This window comes from Gorilla gorilla, chromosome 4 (genome assembly GCF_029281585.2).
Source record: "Gorilla gorilla gorilla isolate KB3781 chromosome 4, NHGRI_mGorGor1-v2.1_pri, whole genome shotgun sequence".
Lineage (NCBI taxonomy): Eukaryota > Metazoa > Chordata > Mammalia > Primates > Hominidae > Gorilla > Gorilla gorilla.
Genome location: NC_073228.2, coordinates 55,793,230 through 55,812,222, shown reverse-complemented (window position 1 = coordinate 55,812,222; position 18,993 = coordinate 55,793,230). Strand labels below are relative to the sequence as shown.

The window sequence follows — 18,993 nt, the reverse complement described above, 5'->3', positions numbered from 1 at the left end:
GAAATTGAAAAGTTTTAAAAATTAGGCAAGCTGGAAAAGAAAACTTATTCCTGGCTATCCAATGCATACAATCAATAATCAAAGCTAATATTTATAGGGTACTGGGCACCATTCTAAGTGCTTTATATCTGTTAATTTATTATCACAACAACCTTAGGAGTCTGGTATTCTTATTATTCCCATTTTACAGGTGAGGAGACTGAGGCACTGAGAATTTATGTGACTTACCAAGGTCACAAAGCTAGCAAGTGACAGAGCCAAGACTCAAATGCAGCAGCTTGGGTCCCAAAGCTTTTGAACACTGTTAGCTGTCTCTTCTCGCTTACTTGGGCAGAAGACACGTGCTTCAGTAGTAGTGTCCCTTTAATTTCTGAGAGGCTAAGTGATGATGGTGGGCTCCTGGCTGATAAAGGTTCTATCTTAGTCCCAATTCCATAACTAAGACCAGGACAATGTCTCCAATAGTTCCCATTCAGATGCAATTTCCTAGGCAGGCCTAAGATTTAAGAGTTGTGTCTCTTGTTACTGTGAGTTCAAGAACTAATACAATAATAGGTAAAGTCACAGCCCTGCAGGGAGCAAAGGGATGGCAAGACCACTGACATGGCTAAACGCACATATACATGGACCATATCTAACACACCACTTATTGAGCATTTACCAGGCACTGCACTCAAATCTTTCAGGATCACATATCTCATAATCACCAAGCACAGTACAGATCTACACATCTACATCTGGTCAGCTGTTAACACTGCTGCCAAGCTGAATACTTCAACGTTACTGAGTGCTTTCCCAGTTGCTTCAGGTACATGATCTCCAATCCTTAGGACAACTCAACTTTACACCAGGGTGTCTATTTTACAGGTAAGAAAACCACAGCTCTGAAATGTAAAGGGACTTCCCCAATGGCATCCAGCTCTTTTTTTTTTTTTTTTTTTTTTTTTTTTTTTTTGAGACGGAGTCTTGCCCTGTCGCCCAGGCTGGAGTGCAGTGGCGCGATCTTGGCTCACTGCAACCTCTGCCCCCTGAGTTCAAGCAATTCTTCTGCCTCAGACTCCCAAGTAGCTGGGATTACAGGTGCCCATCACCAAGCCTGACTAATTTTTGAATTTTTCATAGAGATTTGGTTTCACCATGTTGGCCAGACTGGTCTCAAACTGACCTCAGGTGATCTGCCTGCCTCGGCCTCCAAAAGTGCTGGGATTACAGGTGTGAGCCACCGCACCTGGCTGCATCCAGCTCTTAAGTGGCAAAGTCAGGATTTACACTTGGGTCTGGCTCTCTCCAAAGCCTGTGTTCTTCCACATTAAATGGTATTGAAGGCTGGCAAGCAGATATCCTGCAGTGGCCACTATAGAGAAACCAGCTGGAGAGTTGGTTTGTTGTTCGCAAGGAGTTAAGAGCAAGGCTCAGCACTGGCTGCAGAAGAGGGAGCAGCTACGGGCTGAGGACAGTGTTTCAGAAACCAGGCTTTGGCTTCGCCAAGTTGGAAGGACAGAGGATGCTGGCTTCTGGGCTAACAAAGGTCTTGCCCTCTCAATCAAGCTATTCTAGAGCTTTGAAAGAATAACAAAATAAATGCCTGTATGCTCTGGCCCTCCTGAGACTAGGAAGATCGCAGGGCATTCCTCCAAAGCCTACCTTGTTTGATTCCTTCAGTAATGCCTATGATTATGGTTCAAGACCCACCTCAAAAAAGCATCAAAACAAGGAAAAGACTGAAGTGGAGAATATATGTGTTTTTAAATGCCCATGTGAAGGTCAAGGATTTGTGTGCTTTGTTTTAGGGGAAAAAAGATTTTTAAAATGTTATTTTCTAAAAATAAAAGGCTGCTATTAAGCCAGTTATATCATGTGTTGCACACCGAGGGCCCCTCTCTCCTTGTACAGCAAAGCAGCCAGCCCCGGTAATGATTTAGGGGAGATTAACAAATATGTCAATGTCTATTTTCTGCTTAATTTAAAAGTGGCGTCTATAAAGATTTTTGACTTCTGAACCCTGTTCTCCTGAAAGAAAGAAGGTAAGAACGAGGAGGGGGATAAAGAGTGATTATCCTATCATTGATCGTTTGTCAGGAGCATTTCTTATTCACTGGACTATTGTAAAAAGCTAAGCTCTCGATCAATGCTGTAAGCTCCCTGTACAATTAAATATCTTGAAATGGTTTTCTTTCTTTTCTAGCCAGATTGCAGGGCCTCGGGGTTTTTAGGAAAGCAAGTTGGTGTGTACACGTGTGTGAGTGTGTTTAAGAATATGCTACAGAGAGAAAAGTCATTCTTTTCTAGAATTCTACATTAGGAAATGGCTGAGCGGGAGTAAAAAGGTAGGTGCTCCCACCCTTTCCTATCCAAAATAAAAAGTCCCTATGCAAGTTGGGAGGACTGCCCGAAGCCAGGATTTCAAGATCAGCCTGGACAACAAAGCAAGACCCTGTCTCTACAAACACACAAACACACACACACACACACAAAATGCCAAGTGTGGTAGCTCACACCTGTAATCTCAGAACTTTGGGAGGCCAAGGTGGGAGGATGGCTTGAGCCCAGGGGTTCAATACCAGCCTGGGCAACAGAGCGAGACCCTGTCTTTCCTCCCGCATGCCCCCCAAAATTAGCCCGGCATGGTGAAGCGTGCCTGTAGTCCCAGAGATACTCTGGTGGCTGAGGCAGGAGGATCGCTGGAGCCCAGGAGTTCAAGCTGCGGTGAACTATGATTGTGCTGCTGCACTCCAGCCTAGGTCAGGAGTGTCCAATCTTTTGGCTTCCTTGGGCCATACTGGAAGAAGAAGAATTATCTTGGGCTACACATAAAATACACTAATGATAGCCAATGAGCTGGAAAAGAAATTGTAAAAAAAATCTCGTAATGTTTTAAGAAAGTTTACAAATTTGTGTTGGGCCACATGTGGCCTGCAGGCCACGGTTGGACAAGTTTGGCTTAGGTGAAAGACGGTGACCTTGTCTCTTAAAAAATAAGTCCCCATGAAATCCTAAAAATGCACACTTTTAATTAAAAATTTTAAAGAGTTAAACAGAGACGAAATATCACTGATCAAATAAGAAGAGCTAACAGTATTGAGATGTTACTGTGTGCTGGTACTGTTAAAGTACTTTTTATCTCATTTAATCCTTACAACAATCCTAAAAGATGAGGAAACTGAGGCACAAAAAAGTAACTCACCCAAGGCCACAAAGCTAGGAAACAGTGGAGTTGTGATTTTGGACTAGGTAATCTGGTTTAAGAGCCCACGCTCCTTAAACAAAGCAGTTCAAATTGACTTGAAAGTATCCGCAGCACAGCGGCCTATCAGGTGTTCCCTGGAGCCAGGATACAAAGAAAAGCCACATTTCTCCTCCATGGTATCAAAGGTGAAGAGAGGCTGGACATGGTGGGTCATGCCTGTAATATCAGCACTTTGAGAGGCCAAGGCGGGAAGGATTGCTTGAGGCCAGGAGTTTGAGACCAGCCCAGGCAACACAGGGAAATTCTGTCTCTACAAATATTTAAAAATTAGCGGAATGTGGTGGCGCATGCCTTGTAGTCCTAGCTACTTGGGACTGAGGTGGGAGAATTGCTTGAGCCTGACAGGTCGAGGTGTGGTGAGCTGTGATCATGACACTGCACTCCAGGCTGGCAGACAGAGTGAGAATCTGTTTCTGACCGAAAAAAAAAAAAAAAAAAAAGGGCTAAAGAGAAACTCCCAGAGGAAACGGCTGATTTCTGCAGCAGGAGGCAATTTTTTGCCCAGCCATACCACTTAAATAGGCCAGGAGAAGGTCAGCCCTAGTCTGTGTATGAACAAACTACATCCTAAAAGTAGGATTTGGGGGAGGTGACATCTTCAAAGCTTGGAATAAAAATCAGACTGGTAGACTAAAAATTCTCTGCTCAGCAAAAGGCTCTAGGCGACCTTGTAGAAATCTTTTTCCTTTTCTGAGTTGAGTTCCTCATTTATGTAACAACAATCCCAGTCTGGCAAACAGGGAAAATGTTTTATAAAAGAATGTGATATTAAAGTGTTTTTAAAAACATTCTCAACTTTTAAAAAAGTTATACTTGGTGGCAGGCGCCTGTAATCTCAGCTACTTGGGAGGCTGAGGCAGGAGAATCGCTTGAACTCGGGAGGCAGAGGTTGCAGTGAGCCAAAATCGCGCCACTGCACTCCAGCCCAGGCGACAGTGTGAGGCTCCATCTCAAAAACAAAAACAAAACCAAAACAGTTATACTAAGAAGCCTATGTAAATTTAAATCCAATTTTAACTTTGATGGGCCCTTCTTCCTTTACGTAAGAAAGCAATTTGCACCAGGCGCGGTGGCTCATGCCTGTAATCCCAACACTTTAGGAGGCCGAGGCGGGCGGATCACCTGAGGTCGGGAGTTCAAGACCATCCTGGCCAACATAAAGAAACCCCATCTCTGCTAAAAATACAAAATTAGCCGGGCATGGTGGTGCATGCCTATAATCCTAGCTACTCAGGAGGCTGAGGTAGGAGAACTGCTTGAACCTGGGAGGCAGAGGTTGCAGTGAGCCGTGGTCGTGCCATTGCACTCCAGCCTGGGCAACAAGAGCGAAACTGTCTCAAAAAATAAATAAATAAATAAAAGAAAGAAAGCAATTTGCTTTGATTGGTTCAATACTTATGATGCTAGAGATAAGAACAAGACCACCCTCCCCAGAAAGCTCCTGAATATCTCAGATATTAAAACATACTCCCATCCCTCAACCTTGAGACTGAAAAATCAGCATAAAAAAGACTGGAATCTTACTAAGATTCAGAAGTACAAACACAAGCAGTTGTTTAAAAGATCTATGTAATCACATTTTCTATGTTGAAAGAAATTTTTCTATAAACATAGTAAGATAGGTAAAAAAAAAAAAAAAAATCCTGCAAAACTATTTCTATATCCATAACAGGTGTGCCTTTCTTTACACAAAAGCATTCTTGAAAAACTGCGTAAATCAGATCCTGTTTTAAATGCCTTAAGGGAGCTATTTTATGAGGAACCCTGCAGTGAATCCTTTGGTAAGGCAAATAATCCTTTTGTAATGGGAATAATTTCTCCCAATGTATCTAGCTTTTTTTAAAACCCCATTTTCATATATCTGCTTTTCTTCAAAGGGGGCCATACCTATCTAAATACACCCACATTTGCATATTGATTTTAACAGCAATCCTCTCAGGGGATGTTTAACCCTAAAGTTCCCTGAAACAGTGTTAGTGCTCTACTGTTCATATTTTTAAAAATAATTATATTAATAGAAAACCCAGAGATTTCCAAACAGGAATAAAAAAAAAATACTGCTCCCCCATCAGTCCCGTCCCTGTGTTTCCACGCAGACATATCCATATAAAAAAGGTCAGGAAACAGCACAGAATTCTCTGAATTCTTCTAGTAGAAATATGCCTCTGTAGTCTTCATTATTTTCCTTCCCTAATTTGCTCTCCCTATGTCTGGCAGGTCAGGATACGGGGATCTGGTCATTTGGGACCAAGACACATTCTGATGACAGCTTTCTCTTGGGTTCCCTCTAACTAAATGCCTGCCAGGTCCCTCTGGCCAAACAGAATTGTGAAACACTGCTTCCTTGGGGGAGGCAAGCCCAGGTGCTTTTATAAATACAATCAGATTAAAGGATCAAACTAAAATGACCCCTTTCTCTTCTCAGAAAATGTTGTCACTATTGCACTAAACTTCACCGAGCCAAATAGCTTCTGAATCAGTGTGGGGGTAGGTTTTCAGCTACTGCTAACAAAAGAGAGGAGGCAAGATCCCATATCTACCTTCGTGATAGAAAGCCTTGTGTTATTTCTCATCAGCCTCCTTACCGCAAAGGACACAGTGGCCATAGTGTCAGTGAGGACACTCCAAGTTCAACAGGTGAGAGGTGAAAGACCACTCACTAAGGCATGCGTATCGGAACTTCTTTCTTTCCTAGTCTTAACTTTCCAGGCAAAGACATACTTTCTGCCTCAAACAAGCAACTCTGGCTCTTTTCAGCTTTCAGCCTCTCGAAGATGGACATAAGAGTTGGAAAAACACAGCTCAGATACTTTGATCACCTCTGCCAGAAAAGCAGCTTAACCCTTAAGTCCCCTTAGCCCAGGGAACAGTCCTTTTCTTGTCATTCTGGCTGCTAGAGAAGGCTTGGGAGGAAGGCATTCCTGAAGATTTTTACAGAGAAGCGTATCCTCACCCGCCACCACAATGCTCCATATCTACACCTGGGGCAACCTTGACCCTGAAGGCATGGTGGGTGTGGGCAGGCCTAGAAGGACCAGGCAAGGGCCAGCAGCAGTGCTCACTCAGTCCATGCTGCTGCTCCCTGTGGCAGGCAGTCAGGGCATGTTCTGTGTGGGCGCAGTGCGGTGCTGCATGGCAGGCTGCCCAGCTGCCTGGGAACAGGGCCACAACTAAGAACAAGTTCCCCTAAGCGGCTCCTTTGCCCAGGTGCTCTTCGTTTTGAGAGAGAGGGGCAGTGGGGAACTTACAATTGCTTCACACCTGGGCTGGACAGTTCTCTCTCCATCTAAATTGATTTGTCATTTCTCTCTGAACACAAGAGAAGGGGAAGGATCCAGGAGAGGACCTCAGGTCACAGCACTCAAGAGGCCAGGCTAGCAAGGCCGTCCCGCTCCACAGCCACTCTCCCTGCTCCTGGCCTTGTGAGGCAGTAGAAGGATGTCAGAGAGAGACAAAAAGGACTTGGAGGGCTGCGGCTCCATTTCCAGAGAAGAAATTTAATTTCCTTAAGGCAACCAAATGGTAGGAAGTAATTCTCCTCCTTGCAATGACTCTACCAAGCCCTGGTTCTGTGAATCAGGATCAGAACTGATTCAGCAATGCAAGACTCTGGGGCCTGGGCTTTGCTCACTTTTCTTTCTGAGGTAATTCTTCCCTTTACTTCTTTTAGGAATCAGTGTAGGCACTATTTACATATTTTCTGTTATAATCACAGACCTGCAAACTAGTATTTCACTATCTTTCCACCCAAACTAACCATGTAAGATGACAAAAGGCCATTTAAAAAAATAAAAATTCTAGAAGAGATGAAGTTAGCTGCTCAGAAGTCAAATATTACTCATTCTTATAAAATACATAGCAATTATGATTTTTTTTTTTTTTAAGACAGGGTTTTGCTCTTCTTGCCCCAGCTGGAGTGCAATGGCGCGATCTCGGCTCACTGCAACCTCCACCTCCCAGGTTCAAGCGATTCTCCTGCCTCAGCCTCCTGAGTAGCTGGGACTACAGGCATGCACCACCATGCCCGGCTAATTTTGTATTTTTAGTAGAGACGGGGTTTCTCCATGTTGGTCAGGCTGGTCTTGAACTCCCAACCTCAGGTGATCTGCCCGCCTCCTTCTCCTAAAGTGCTGGGATTACAGGCGTGAGCCACCGTGCCCGGAGTAATTATGTTTTTGAACACAGTCAATCAGTTGTGCGCTGGTTTGTCTAAGTGATCTGTGAGCACGCTCCCCAGTAAAGAGGCAGATTTGGGGAGAGAACGGCAACACAAGATAACATCCACTCCTACAGGCTTTCTCCTAAATCAGATTTTCTCTGTGGAATTGGCTTTAGATTACAAAAGGAAAGAATCCTTGTTTAATTTAGTTCAGGCTCAGTATTCAGTTGAGGAAAAATCTGAAGAAATCCCGAGAAAAGGAGAACACAGAGAATGAGAATTCCATTCTGGACTCTGATGTACATTTATTTATTTTGTATCTTAGATGATTCACTTTTTTGGCCTCAATTTCCCAGTCTGAAAAATGAGACCATTTTCACCCACTTTGTGAAAAAGAATTTTGGTAGTTTGGTTCTAGGCAAACTAAAAGAGCCAGAATCATTGTGAACCCCAAAGGAACTGGGTTCATAGTATGTCCTGTTATATCCAGGCTGACCTGCTTTGTCGCAGAGACAGCTGCCCGTATAGGATATCCCTGAGAGACAGGACTATACTTCTGTTTCTTTCATATTTTCACATGTGGGACTGAGCCACAGAGAATACTGGATACCAAACATGGCCATCTGCTTTTTCTAATGATTAAGACAGAAAGATAATGATGCAATGAAGTAAATGCATGCTCATCTGCTCCTCATATTAGCTAGGCAGAGGTGTGATCTCCACTTTATGGTTGGAAAAAAACTGATGTTCGGAGAAGTTAAATAATTTACAAGACTCGTAGTTCGTTATTCTTATTCCAAGTCCACTGCTCATGTTCCCAAGCTGCCCTAGGCCAGAGCCTGCTTCACATTTAGCAGACTAAGGGTCCTTTTTCAAGTGCCATTTCGGTCAAGGTTAAATAAATATGGTTTTCTCCAATGCGGATAGGAAATTGATAATGAGATGATTTGTAACAAATGATTAAACGGCTATCACTTGGGAGTCTCCTCCCTCTCCCCTTCATGTGCTTCAAAAGTTAAAAGGTGCTGGTTGAAGGTGGGAGCGACATCACTTTCCTTGAAGAGAAAGAAGCTTTATCCCCACACCCCTCACCATCCAGTCCTTCTGCAAACGGAGAAAGGATCCCTCTCCCTACCACCCAGTTACTCTGAAGGGATGATAACAGCCATTGGGGGGTTAAAAAGAGGCAGTGAACCCCCAGTTAATGAGTAGGAATTCAGCAGGCAGTGTAAGATAAATGGAGCTCTCTCTGCTTCTGCTAGAGTCAGCATGAACTGCGGCCCTGCGGCTTGTTTGTGGCAAATGGAGTGCGCGAAATATCAAAGGGCAGTGATCCAGAAGAAGACCGACTTTGACAAATTTTAAATTGGCCAGAAAGAAAACCAGCAAAAAGAAAAAAAAAAAAAAAAGGGAAAAGAAAAAGGAAGAAAAAAAGGAAAAAAGGAAAAAGGAAAATGATGCAATTTGCTGTGTCCTGCAATTGCGGCATTGCTGCCTTTGTATGGAATTAGTGGTAAACACAGCGGCAACAACTGGGGGATGCTGGGAGCAATTATGAGCCATCTAAGTGAGATGCTTATCAGTGGCTGAAGCTTTTAGAGCTCTCTCTATGAACAGTTGTAAGTAACTTGCTCTTGAGCTGCAGTTACTTTAATTAAAGTGTACAGGGTTGGTCAGAAGTAATTCTGTTCGGAAAAGAAAGAGAAAAAAACCACCTCAGTTCTGGGTGGCAATAGATTTTAGAAACAACTCTCATTTCTTGTATGTGTGCATTCCCCATAAAAGGATCAGACTGTGGTGAGTTAGAGTTATTGGTGGCTGTTAACCAGTGGCAAACAATGGGACACAAACAGGGTTTCTTGTAACCCAAGTCACCGTGTTTGGCAGGCAACCTGGCTCAGGGCTCCAAATGCCTGGATGTACAGTCTCCACAGTGTAGGCAAACGGGATTTTTCTGTCTTTGGATGGTGGGGATATACAGTCCACAAATGGTACTTTATTAATTAAATTACCACTTGGAACATAAATGAGCTAGCATCTCTCTTCTCCATTCACTGAGTTTCACTACCTTTTAAAGGCAATCTCTGTTCCTTTAGAAAAAAACAAAAACAAGACAAACCAACTGACAAAAGAACCTCGAGCAATTATCTTTACTAACATAGCAAGGGGCTCAATGGGAGACCTGGGCAGAAAATCAGTGTTTTAAAAGAATCTGAAACTCATTTAGACTCTGGACTCAACACAGGACTCCCATGGTTTAGTCCTATGTTCAAATTGCCAAGTGGCTTCCAAAAGCTCTGAAAACAAATGAGCAACAGAGCAATGGCTGGAAGCATTAAGCACGCCTGCTCTCAGGGCTATTCTGGCGGCAGCTACTGTTTGGAAGCACACAGTGCGCAATCTTTACTTCTATTTCTCTAGCTCAGGATGACCCCGGAACACCGCCTGGGTAAAGACTCCTGCTTTTCTATCCCATCTCTCAGAAATGAAGTGAGCTGTCCAAAGAAACAAGCAGAAACAGGACATATTTAAATCTAGCATATTCTCTGGTGAGGCCTGCCCCCAGCAGCAACTCTAGCTAATCATTCTCTACAAGGACATCTTAGAAAGACGGGCTTTTTGTACTCTAAGGAAATATCAGGACAAAAAAATCAGGTGACTTTTGCTTTTTTAGGGCTCACTTTCCCTATTATACACACTATTTCATTCTACCAGGGTTCTTACCATACAGAGGACAGTAAATAAAGATTATCATGAATTTGATCAAATGCTTCAGTGCCTCCTCCCCTGGCCTATGAATGCACTCATTACAAATCAGCTGAATGGCTCATTGATTTGCCAGGAGGACAAGCAGACATACCCAGTCGCTCAGCCAAGTGGATGTAGACTGGGTCCACCCGACGCATGGTTTTCACCAGATCCTTTCTGCGGAATTTGATTTCTACTGTCCCTTCTGGCTCCAGAACAGATCCCCTGGATCAGAAAGAAAGAAAAAACAAAACAGAAATAGAGGCACTTTAAAGGAAGGAAACAACAGAATGAGGCCAGTTACAATTTGTGGACCAGGAAATAGCTTCATTATCATTTTGCCCACCTATGGTTAACAGACATCTCCCCGGGGAGAATAGTAGGCACCAGAGAAGTGTCTAAGTGAGGTATGAGAAAGGCCTGGCAAAAAGCAATTAAAATAATTCTCATTACCACACCAGTCGACTTCCATTTCAAAGGGAGAAGAATACAGATTCCACCACCTACAGCTGATAAGAGTAACAGGAATCACATTATTTTCCAGGGAAAAAAAATGCTGCAGGCACAGTGACAGGGGAACCACTTCCATCACGTAGGATGTACAATAATGAAGGGCAATACTTCATCAATACTATCTATCTATCTATCTATCTATCTATCTATCTATCTATCTATCTATCTATCTATCTACCTCACCTATACCACAGCTGTCAGTCTGCTTGTAGGACACTGATCAGACACACTAAGCCAGGCCAAGTAGGAGGTAAAACATTCTGCCCCGCACTATGGAAATGAGCAGAGTCAAAGGTCTCAGGGTTACTTTTAGTGCATACTAATGATGTTCAGTCCCCAGAAACTTTACCCCAAACATGTTTAAAAAAAACCCCACAGCTTTCTAGTTTAAAAAAATTATAGCTAATGTTTACTATGTACATGGCACTGTTCTAATAACTTACATATAAATCCTTACAACAATCCTATGCCCAGTCTCCATCTACTATGTAGTAAGGTTCTGTGATTATTCCCATTTTACAGATGAGGAAACTACGGTTTAGTAAGTTATGAGACTCGTCCAAATATAACAAGAGGCAGAACTGGATTTGAAACCAGACAGTCTGATTCCAAAGTCTATAGAGGAATTGTCTCTGATCTGATATCAGATGAGTTTAGGACTTAAAAAATAATAAACCCCTAAGTACAGAATGTAAATAATAAGCCTCTTAGCCTAGAGGTTTGACAGTGAAACTACTGGACTCTCCTAAGCAGCCTCTGACATAGAAGGCTGAATTTGGGGGGACAAGAGAGAAGCGGGCAGTCCACTAAAACGACTGGAGGTAAGAATTTCCTTGGAAAATGTCAAAGAAATACGTTCTGAAGTTTACTTAGGAAAGAGGTGAGAACAGACTACGAAAGGATGCCAGATTAGATCTGTTTTATTTAGGTAGTTTCAGGTACCACCTCCCAACAAGCCTGAGGTTCTCCCTTACAGTTTTTTTGGGTGCTACAAACACCATGGTCTTCAGCTTCCTAAAATGCTAGAGTGAGGACCTGGACTGTAATGGAACGAAAAAGCTTTGGTTTGGAATCACAGGATGTGGGTGCTGTAGTGCCATGGCTGTAACATTCTCCAGGAGGAAACCAACAGCTACAGGGTCCCTAAAGGCAGTGAATGGAAATGTGGAAGGCACGCTACCTGCTTTCTCGGTCAGCATACATCTCCATGTGCCGGGGGTTGATGGAGGAGTCAATCACCACCCAGGAGCCACCCCGCAGCTCAGCCTGGGGAGGAATGTAAACCAGCACAGGCTGGGAGCACTCCCTCAAGCCATCCACAATGTAAGCACCAAACTTCAGCACTTGGTCGTACATATCTACGGAGAATGAGACAAATTAGAAATCATGAAATTTCTCTTCCTCAAAGCAGTACTTTTAAACACTGTTCAGGACCTCTGGCCACAAAGAGCCTCCTCATACTACGCCTCCTGTTTGGCCACCCTAAAGACTAAAGGGAGTATCGACCTGTATCCCATTCAAGACTCCAGAGGATCTTCAAAAGCACAAGACAGCAACAGAGAGATGCACTGTCTTTCACAAGATACAGTGTGTAAGTCTTCCAGATTGCCTTTCCATTTTATATCCTCTCTGAATTTCTGTACTCAGGTTTCACCACATTAATTCACATTTGCTCTACAAACGTTGAGTATTTTTCATGTCAATATGTGCTCTCCCACTACATTAAGTTTACTAAAGGAAGGAACTATTCTACCTCTTTTCAGTTATTCTCATGATGCTTAGCATAGGATGAGCTCTTCAAATGCGCAGCTAATGGAAATTGATCCTTTAAAAATTTTATCTTCAAAAACTATTTTTCATCTTGGTATCCCGATATCCCTGCCCAGTGCCTGAACATAGTTAGTGCTCAGCAAATATCTGCTGAATGAATGAATGCTGAATAAATTAGTTATATACTCTGGAAAGAATATAATGAGAAAGAAAAACAAATTCTTTAACAGTTGCATTTTTATAGGGTATCAATGAGAGAAAAATTTAAAAAATACTTAGGAAATACCACACAGCCACATGAGAAGAAGTGACCCAACCAGGGCAACATAGTGAGAACCTGTCTCTACAAATAATAAAAAATTAGCTGGGCATGGTGGTGCATGCCTGCAGTCCCAGTCACTTGGCTGAGGTGGGAGGATCACTTGAGCCCAAGAAGTCGAGACTGCAGTGAGCCATGATCTTGCCACTGCACTCTAGCCTGGGTGACAGAACAAGACCCTGTCTCAAAAACAACATAAAACAAAATAAACAAAAAACAAGAGAGGAACCACCTCTTCATTCTGCTAAAGACTACGCTTTGTAGACTGGGAATGGTAGCTCACACCTATAATCACAGCTCCTTGGGAGGCTGAGGTGGGAGGACCGCTTGAGCCCAGGAGTTCAAGACCAACAGAGAGAGACCCTATCTCTACAAAAACCAAAAAAATTAGCAAAACATGGTGGCACATTCCCATAGTCCCAGCAACCCAGGAGGGTGGGGTGGGAGGATCTGAGCCTAGGAGGCCGAGACCTGCAGTGAGCTGTGATCATGCTGCTGTACTCCAGTGTGGGTAACACAGCAAGGCCCTGCCTCTAAAAAAAAAAAAAAAAAAAAAAAAAGAGTACATTTTGTAATCCCTTCAAAGCCAGGAGCAGCCTGAAGAAAAGGACCCATGATGTACACATAAAGTGAGTCCCTGGAAAACTGAATCAGTTATTTATTTCCCAACTTTTTATGGACTTCCCATTTCCCAGCTCACCGAAGTCCATTGCTAAAGCTTTCGGTTTATGAGTCCAGATGTTTAATGAGTACTTCAGTGGAGCCACAATGGATCCTTTCTAAATACCAAATAACAGGTTCAACTGAGATCAAACTTTCTTATCAAAGAGAGGATCTCAATTTGGAATAAATCAATTCTGGGAATCCAAGGCAAAGAAGCATTTTTCAGGAAGTTAAGAGCAAACCAAATAGAAATTGCTTTCATTGTAGTTACTGGCAAATTAAACTGCCACCTTCTCCAGAGTAAAAATGGCTTAATATACAAACCATCAGTGAGCACAGTTCACTGCAAGGCACATGCTCCACTGCCCCAACCTGGTGTGTCTGTGAAGACTTCAGAAATTCCAAGTTACCCCAGAAAACACCCCCTACTCTATGTGGAATGTGTATGATTATGTACGCCATGTATATGATCAGAGTGAAGACATTTATTCCTTTGGGAGAAAAGCTAAGACCAAAAAAATTTACTGCTAATTACACAACTGCTGTAGGAAGAGCAGGGAATAAAGGACTTTAAGTGCTTTACGCTAATTCTGTAGTTATGAAAATAATTGCTCAGTTCAAATTATTTTAACTAAATTAATTCTTTAGTGGATATTTCAACCAGTGCTACATAATAAAATAATTGTGTAATTAGCAGTACATTTTTCAGTGCTGCCAAGAGTACAGTCTCAGAACAAGTAACAGAAAAGAGTGTCCCTCAATGATATCATGCAAAGAGAGGAAATGGAAGGTATAGATAAAAGGAGAAAATAAAGCAATAAAAGACAGCACAAAAAGTCATTCTACCTGAAAAAGAAAAAAAAAGTTAGAGGTAAGTGAAGACAAAGTTTCCAGCTCTTTTACTCACTTCTTCTTGTTAAAGACTTAGCTACAACAAAATCTATCTCTGTGTTATAATTAACAGATTGACATCCCAAAAAGAAGGGGAGATTTTATTTAAAATGTATTTTCATTCATCTATTAAAAAAATACTAAATTTCATGGTATATGCAAACAGTTTCAAATGAAGATGAGTGTGTGTGTGTGATTTTTACTTTTATGAAATGGACGTGGGCTCCTTTTTGTCATCATCATGGCTAGCTTATTGTGTACCAGGGAACATGATTATATATACACACATATAAATCATTTAATCATCAGAACATTATCTTATTTATATATCCAAGTTGCAGGTGAGTAAACTGAGGCTTAAATAAGAGTGAGTGGTGGAGATAAGACTCAAATCTAGATCTTGTTGGCCCTAATGTCCACATTCTACTACTTCATTCTTTTTTTTTTTTTTTTTTTGAGGTGGGGAGCGGGGCGCCAGGGTCTCGCTCTGTCTCCCAGGCTGGAGTGCAGTGGCACGACCTCAGCTCACTGCAACCTCTGCCTCCTGGGTTCAGACGATCCTCCTCCATCAACACCCCAAGTAGCTGAGACTACAGGTGCGTGCCACCATGCGCAGCTAATTTTTGTATTTTTTGTAGAGACGGGGTTTCACCACGTTGCCCAGACTGGTCTCGCTGAGCTCAAGCCATCCGCCCACCTCGGCCTTCCAAAATGTTGGGATTACAGGTGTAAGCCTCTGTGCCCAGCCTCTACTACTTCATTCTTACTGCTAGGAGAGACAGCATGAGACTGAGGTACTCTGCTTTCCAACATCTAATATGATGAGTAAAATAAAACCAGAAAAAGAGACTTGAATACATGATTGAATATTCCCAATTGTTGCTGGATTTCCTCTGTGTTCAGAAATGTTCAAAACTGTACTGATAACACTACCAGCCTGTGTGAGGCTTGGATCTGACTGCCAAACAAGTATTTTTCAGCCCCAAGACTGTGAGTAGGAAAGGAGCATCAGGGTTTGTTAAAGCTGACATGTTTGGGACTAATATATTGCCTCCATCTAACTTGGAACACTAACAGACCCATAGCCCAACCATCAAAACATCCAAAAAGCAGGCTATTAAAATATAAACAAACACACAAATAAACTCTGTAATCGACATGCTCAGACTGAACTGCAGCTGCCCCAAACCACTTATTTTGAAAGGCAGGTTGAAACACTTGGCAACAATCTGACACACAATTGTCTGAAATCCCTTCGTATTTAAGAGACAGAGCAAAACCACAGCCAGTAGCAGCAGGGGAGGGGCGATCCCCAAGGGTTTAGGTTAGAAATCAGTCTACAGAATTTTAAAGCTATGCACATGCTGTCAATTCTCAGGCCCTGAGAAACGCAACTGGGAATGGAAAATACTGATAGGTTCCTCACTGGAGAGGCGGGAGCTTGGAGTTTTCTAGCATGCTGGGCAAAGCACATCTGCATGAATGGTGACCACACACAACCTTTGCAGTGTGCTCTCAGCACCTAGGCACCAACCCTGCCTAGGGCTTTTATTGTTATAAACATGGATAAACCGTGGCAGCCATGTGTATCAAACAAGGGAACAGGGTGGCAGAGTGTTTCCACAGTGTCCCACACTCTTGAAAATGAAACAGATCTTATTGGCTTGGGCAAGATTATCTGTTAGAAACTGAAGGTAAACATTAGCCATACACAAGCTACATATACATAATGTCTCTCCTTAGTTCATTACAATCGGCTGACACTGTATTTCAACATCCTAGTAATCAGAGACTTTAAAATAGACTTTCATTCCAGTTAAAGTTTTCAATAAATGTTTTTTATTGTTATTTATAACCTGTCCCAGGAAAAAATAATAAGTATAACATGAAAAGCCAACTGAGAGTGACCCTGTAGCACCAGCAGTGAGGCAGCTTAATATCACTGGGATTTGCATCCTATCAAGCTATTCATGCTGAGGCTGGGACCCTGGTGCTAATTTCTAGTAAATTTCACGCTTGATGTCTCCCTGTTGTGGGTCATTGCCGGTTCGTCTAAATAAACTGCTTCCAAATGGCTCTTCCATCTAAATATTCAGCCAGTTTTTATAATTTAATTTTGCATTATGCTGAATAGCCTTCCGGCCAGACAGAGCTCATTGGAAAAAACGCACCAATACCATCTTGACATGCTTTTATTTATTTATTTATATTTTTACTGCTCGAATTAGACCTCCTAGGCCGACTAGTAGAGTTTTTTTTTTTCCCCCTTCACTAATGTCAATTTTCAGCATAGCAAGAGCTGTCTCTAATCTTTTCCTACTCATTACACACAATTTTGGAGTCATTTTACCCACAGTGCAGTCGGCTCCTGGCTGTGTGTTTGTGTGCACTGAGGGATGGCATAATTGTTTATTTTCCCTCCCTGCATAATCCCCAGCCAGTATTGAAACCAAAACTGCAAACATCTCCCCAAGGGATGTGAAGAATGACAAGAGGCCCTCAGTTTAGGTCCCTTTACATGAGATAATACAACACCCTGACCTGTATGTAAATATGAAAGGCACTGTTCCTCCCCCTCCTACCTTCACAGGGATCTCTATCTTCCCTAAGTCTTATTTGTCTTATGCGAGGTGTAAAAGGATGCATCAGCACCAAAATTAAGACAGAACTTGCCCTGGTCTATATATCAGGCCAAAAACTCATTTCAGACCAAGGGCAGCAGGGAGAAAGGAATGGGTACTTATTGTTTAAGGGGTATAGAGTTTATGTTGAGGATGATGAAGTTTTGGGTGTAGATACCAGTGATAGTTACACAACACTGTGAATGTATTTAGTGCCACTGAATTGTACACTTACAAATAATTAAAGTGATAAATATTACGTATATTTTACCACAGTAAAAAATGAACTCATTTCTGAGCTCTTGAAATTTCTTTTCACAATAACCAAGGACATCCCCAAAGTAGAGGCGAAGTAGGTGGATAATAACTTTTTCAGGAACCTTGACATTCTGTTATAGGGATATTCTAGTAGATCTAGTTCTGGTTTTAGGCTCTAACAGTGTTACAGGGAGCTACATCACATCAGCCAACTGTGTTACAGGGAGTCAGACAGATCCACCTTCCTTTCCCAACTCTGCCATTTTTTTAGCTGAATGAGCTTGGGAAATTTACTTAACCTAATTTACATAAATCTTAATTTATGTAAAATGTTCATAACAACATAACCTACCCCTTAGAAATGCTTGTTGTGATGATTATGTAAGATAATACATGTAAAATTGTTAGCACAAGTTTCTGGTGAAAAGAGCTCAATGAATCTTAATTGTTGTTGTTCTTATTGTTACAGCGCGGCAGCCAATCTGGGCCTGAGCCAAAATATGTAGCAGAATTGAAGCTTTTCCTAGAAGTGGCACATTGGAAACTTTTGAACTCTGAACTCCAGTTAGGATAAAATATCCAGGGTGACACTCTGAAGTAATGTCAGGAAGAGTACATTCTCAATGGGCCCCCCACAAAGAGATAAGTAAGGAGTAATAGCATAGCATTCTCTCCCAGGTCTCAACAAAAATATTAGAGCCAAGGAATTTGGGATCAAGTGAAATCTAATGTTGAATGAACCTCATATATATGAATGAGGGGTTTTCAGGCCCCCCTACCCTTTGATATACTACTACCATCTTCTTTTGAATATCCTGGTATTTTGTTTATACATTATGGCTTTATCATTTTGCTCAAGACATTTTTCTTGTCTCTGTGAGGCAATGTATTGTTTCTGACTTATTTTGACTTATTTTTGTTCTCTGAAGTGGCTAGCATAGTTCCTAACACACAGAACTCAATAAAAATGTGTAGGATTGACTTAACCATATACTCTCAATTTCTCATGGTATTTCCACTAATTTATTATCTCGGTCAAAAAATAATTCACCTTGATAATCTAAAAAATATATACAATCATTAATTTGGATATATAGTCCAAGTCTCCCCCAAGAAAAGTATAAAATGTGGTAGTTCTCCAGCAAATACAGGCAAAGGTAAACTTTTCAACCAAACACACACACACACACACACACACACACACACACAAAATCAACCTAGTCAACATTTTGCCAAGGAGGCCTGGCCATACAGGGCTCTTCCTAGACGAGTAAGGAAAAATTGTCGGCAAAAATTTCAAATCCCTCTTGCCACATAACTGACCATCTGGTAGTTTCCCCAGGCATTTCCTCCCTCATAGGCTGGGGGTGCTTCTGCCCTAAGTTATTTTTAAGTGCCCTATTGAGAGTTCATTGTTTCACATTTTGTATGTCTTAAGTATTTTCTTTTTCTTTCTTTCTTTTTTTTTTTTTTGAGATGGAGTCTTGCTCTGTCGCCCAGGCTGGAGTGCAGTGGTGCAATCTCGGCTCACTGCAACCTCTGCCTCCTGGGTTCAAGTGATTCTCCTGCCTCAGCCTCCCAAGTAGCTGGGGATTATAGGCATGCACCACCACACCTGGCTAATTTTGTATTTTTTGTAGAGACAGGGTTTCACTATGTTGGACAGGCTGGTCTCAAACTCCTGACCTCAGGTGATCCACCCACCTCGGCCTCCCAAAGTGCTGGGATTACAGGCGTGAGCCACCGCGCCTGGCCATCCTAAGCATTTTCTAATCACTATTTACTCCAACAGTTTCTACTCCTC

At 42.2% G+C, this 18,993-nt stretch overlaps 1 protein-coding gene across 10 annotated transcripts in view; it reads right to left on the bottom strand.

Annotated features, from left to right (window-relative positions):
- Positions 1 to 18,993, bottom strand: part of ACACA (acetyl-CoA carboxylase alpha) — a 324,373-nt gene that overhangs the window by 17,034 nt on the left and 288,346 nt on the right. For all 10 annotated transcript variants that reach the window (XM_031011317.3, XM_031011323.3, XM_055388355.2 and 7 more), the window contains 2 exons: positions 11,848 to 12,025; positions 10,267 to 10,379 (listed from right to left, as the gene is read on the bottom strand). In XM_031011317.3, coding sequence (XP_030867177.3) covers positions 10,267 to 10,379; positions 11,848 to 12,025 — 291 coding nt within the window. The remainder of the gene's footprint in view (positions 1 to 10,266; positions 10,380 to 11,847; positions 12,026 to 18,993) is intronic.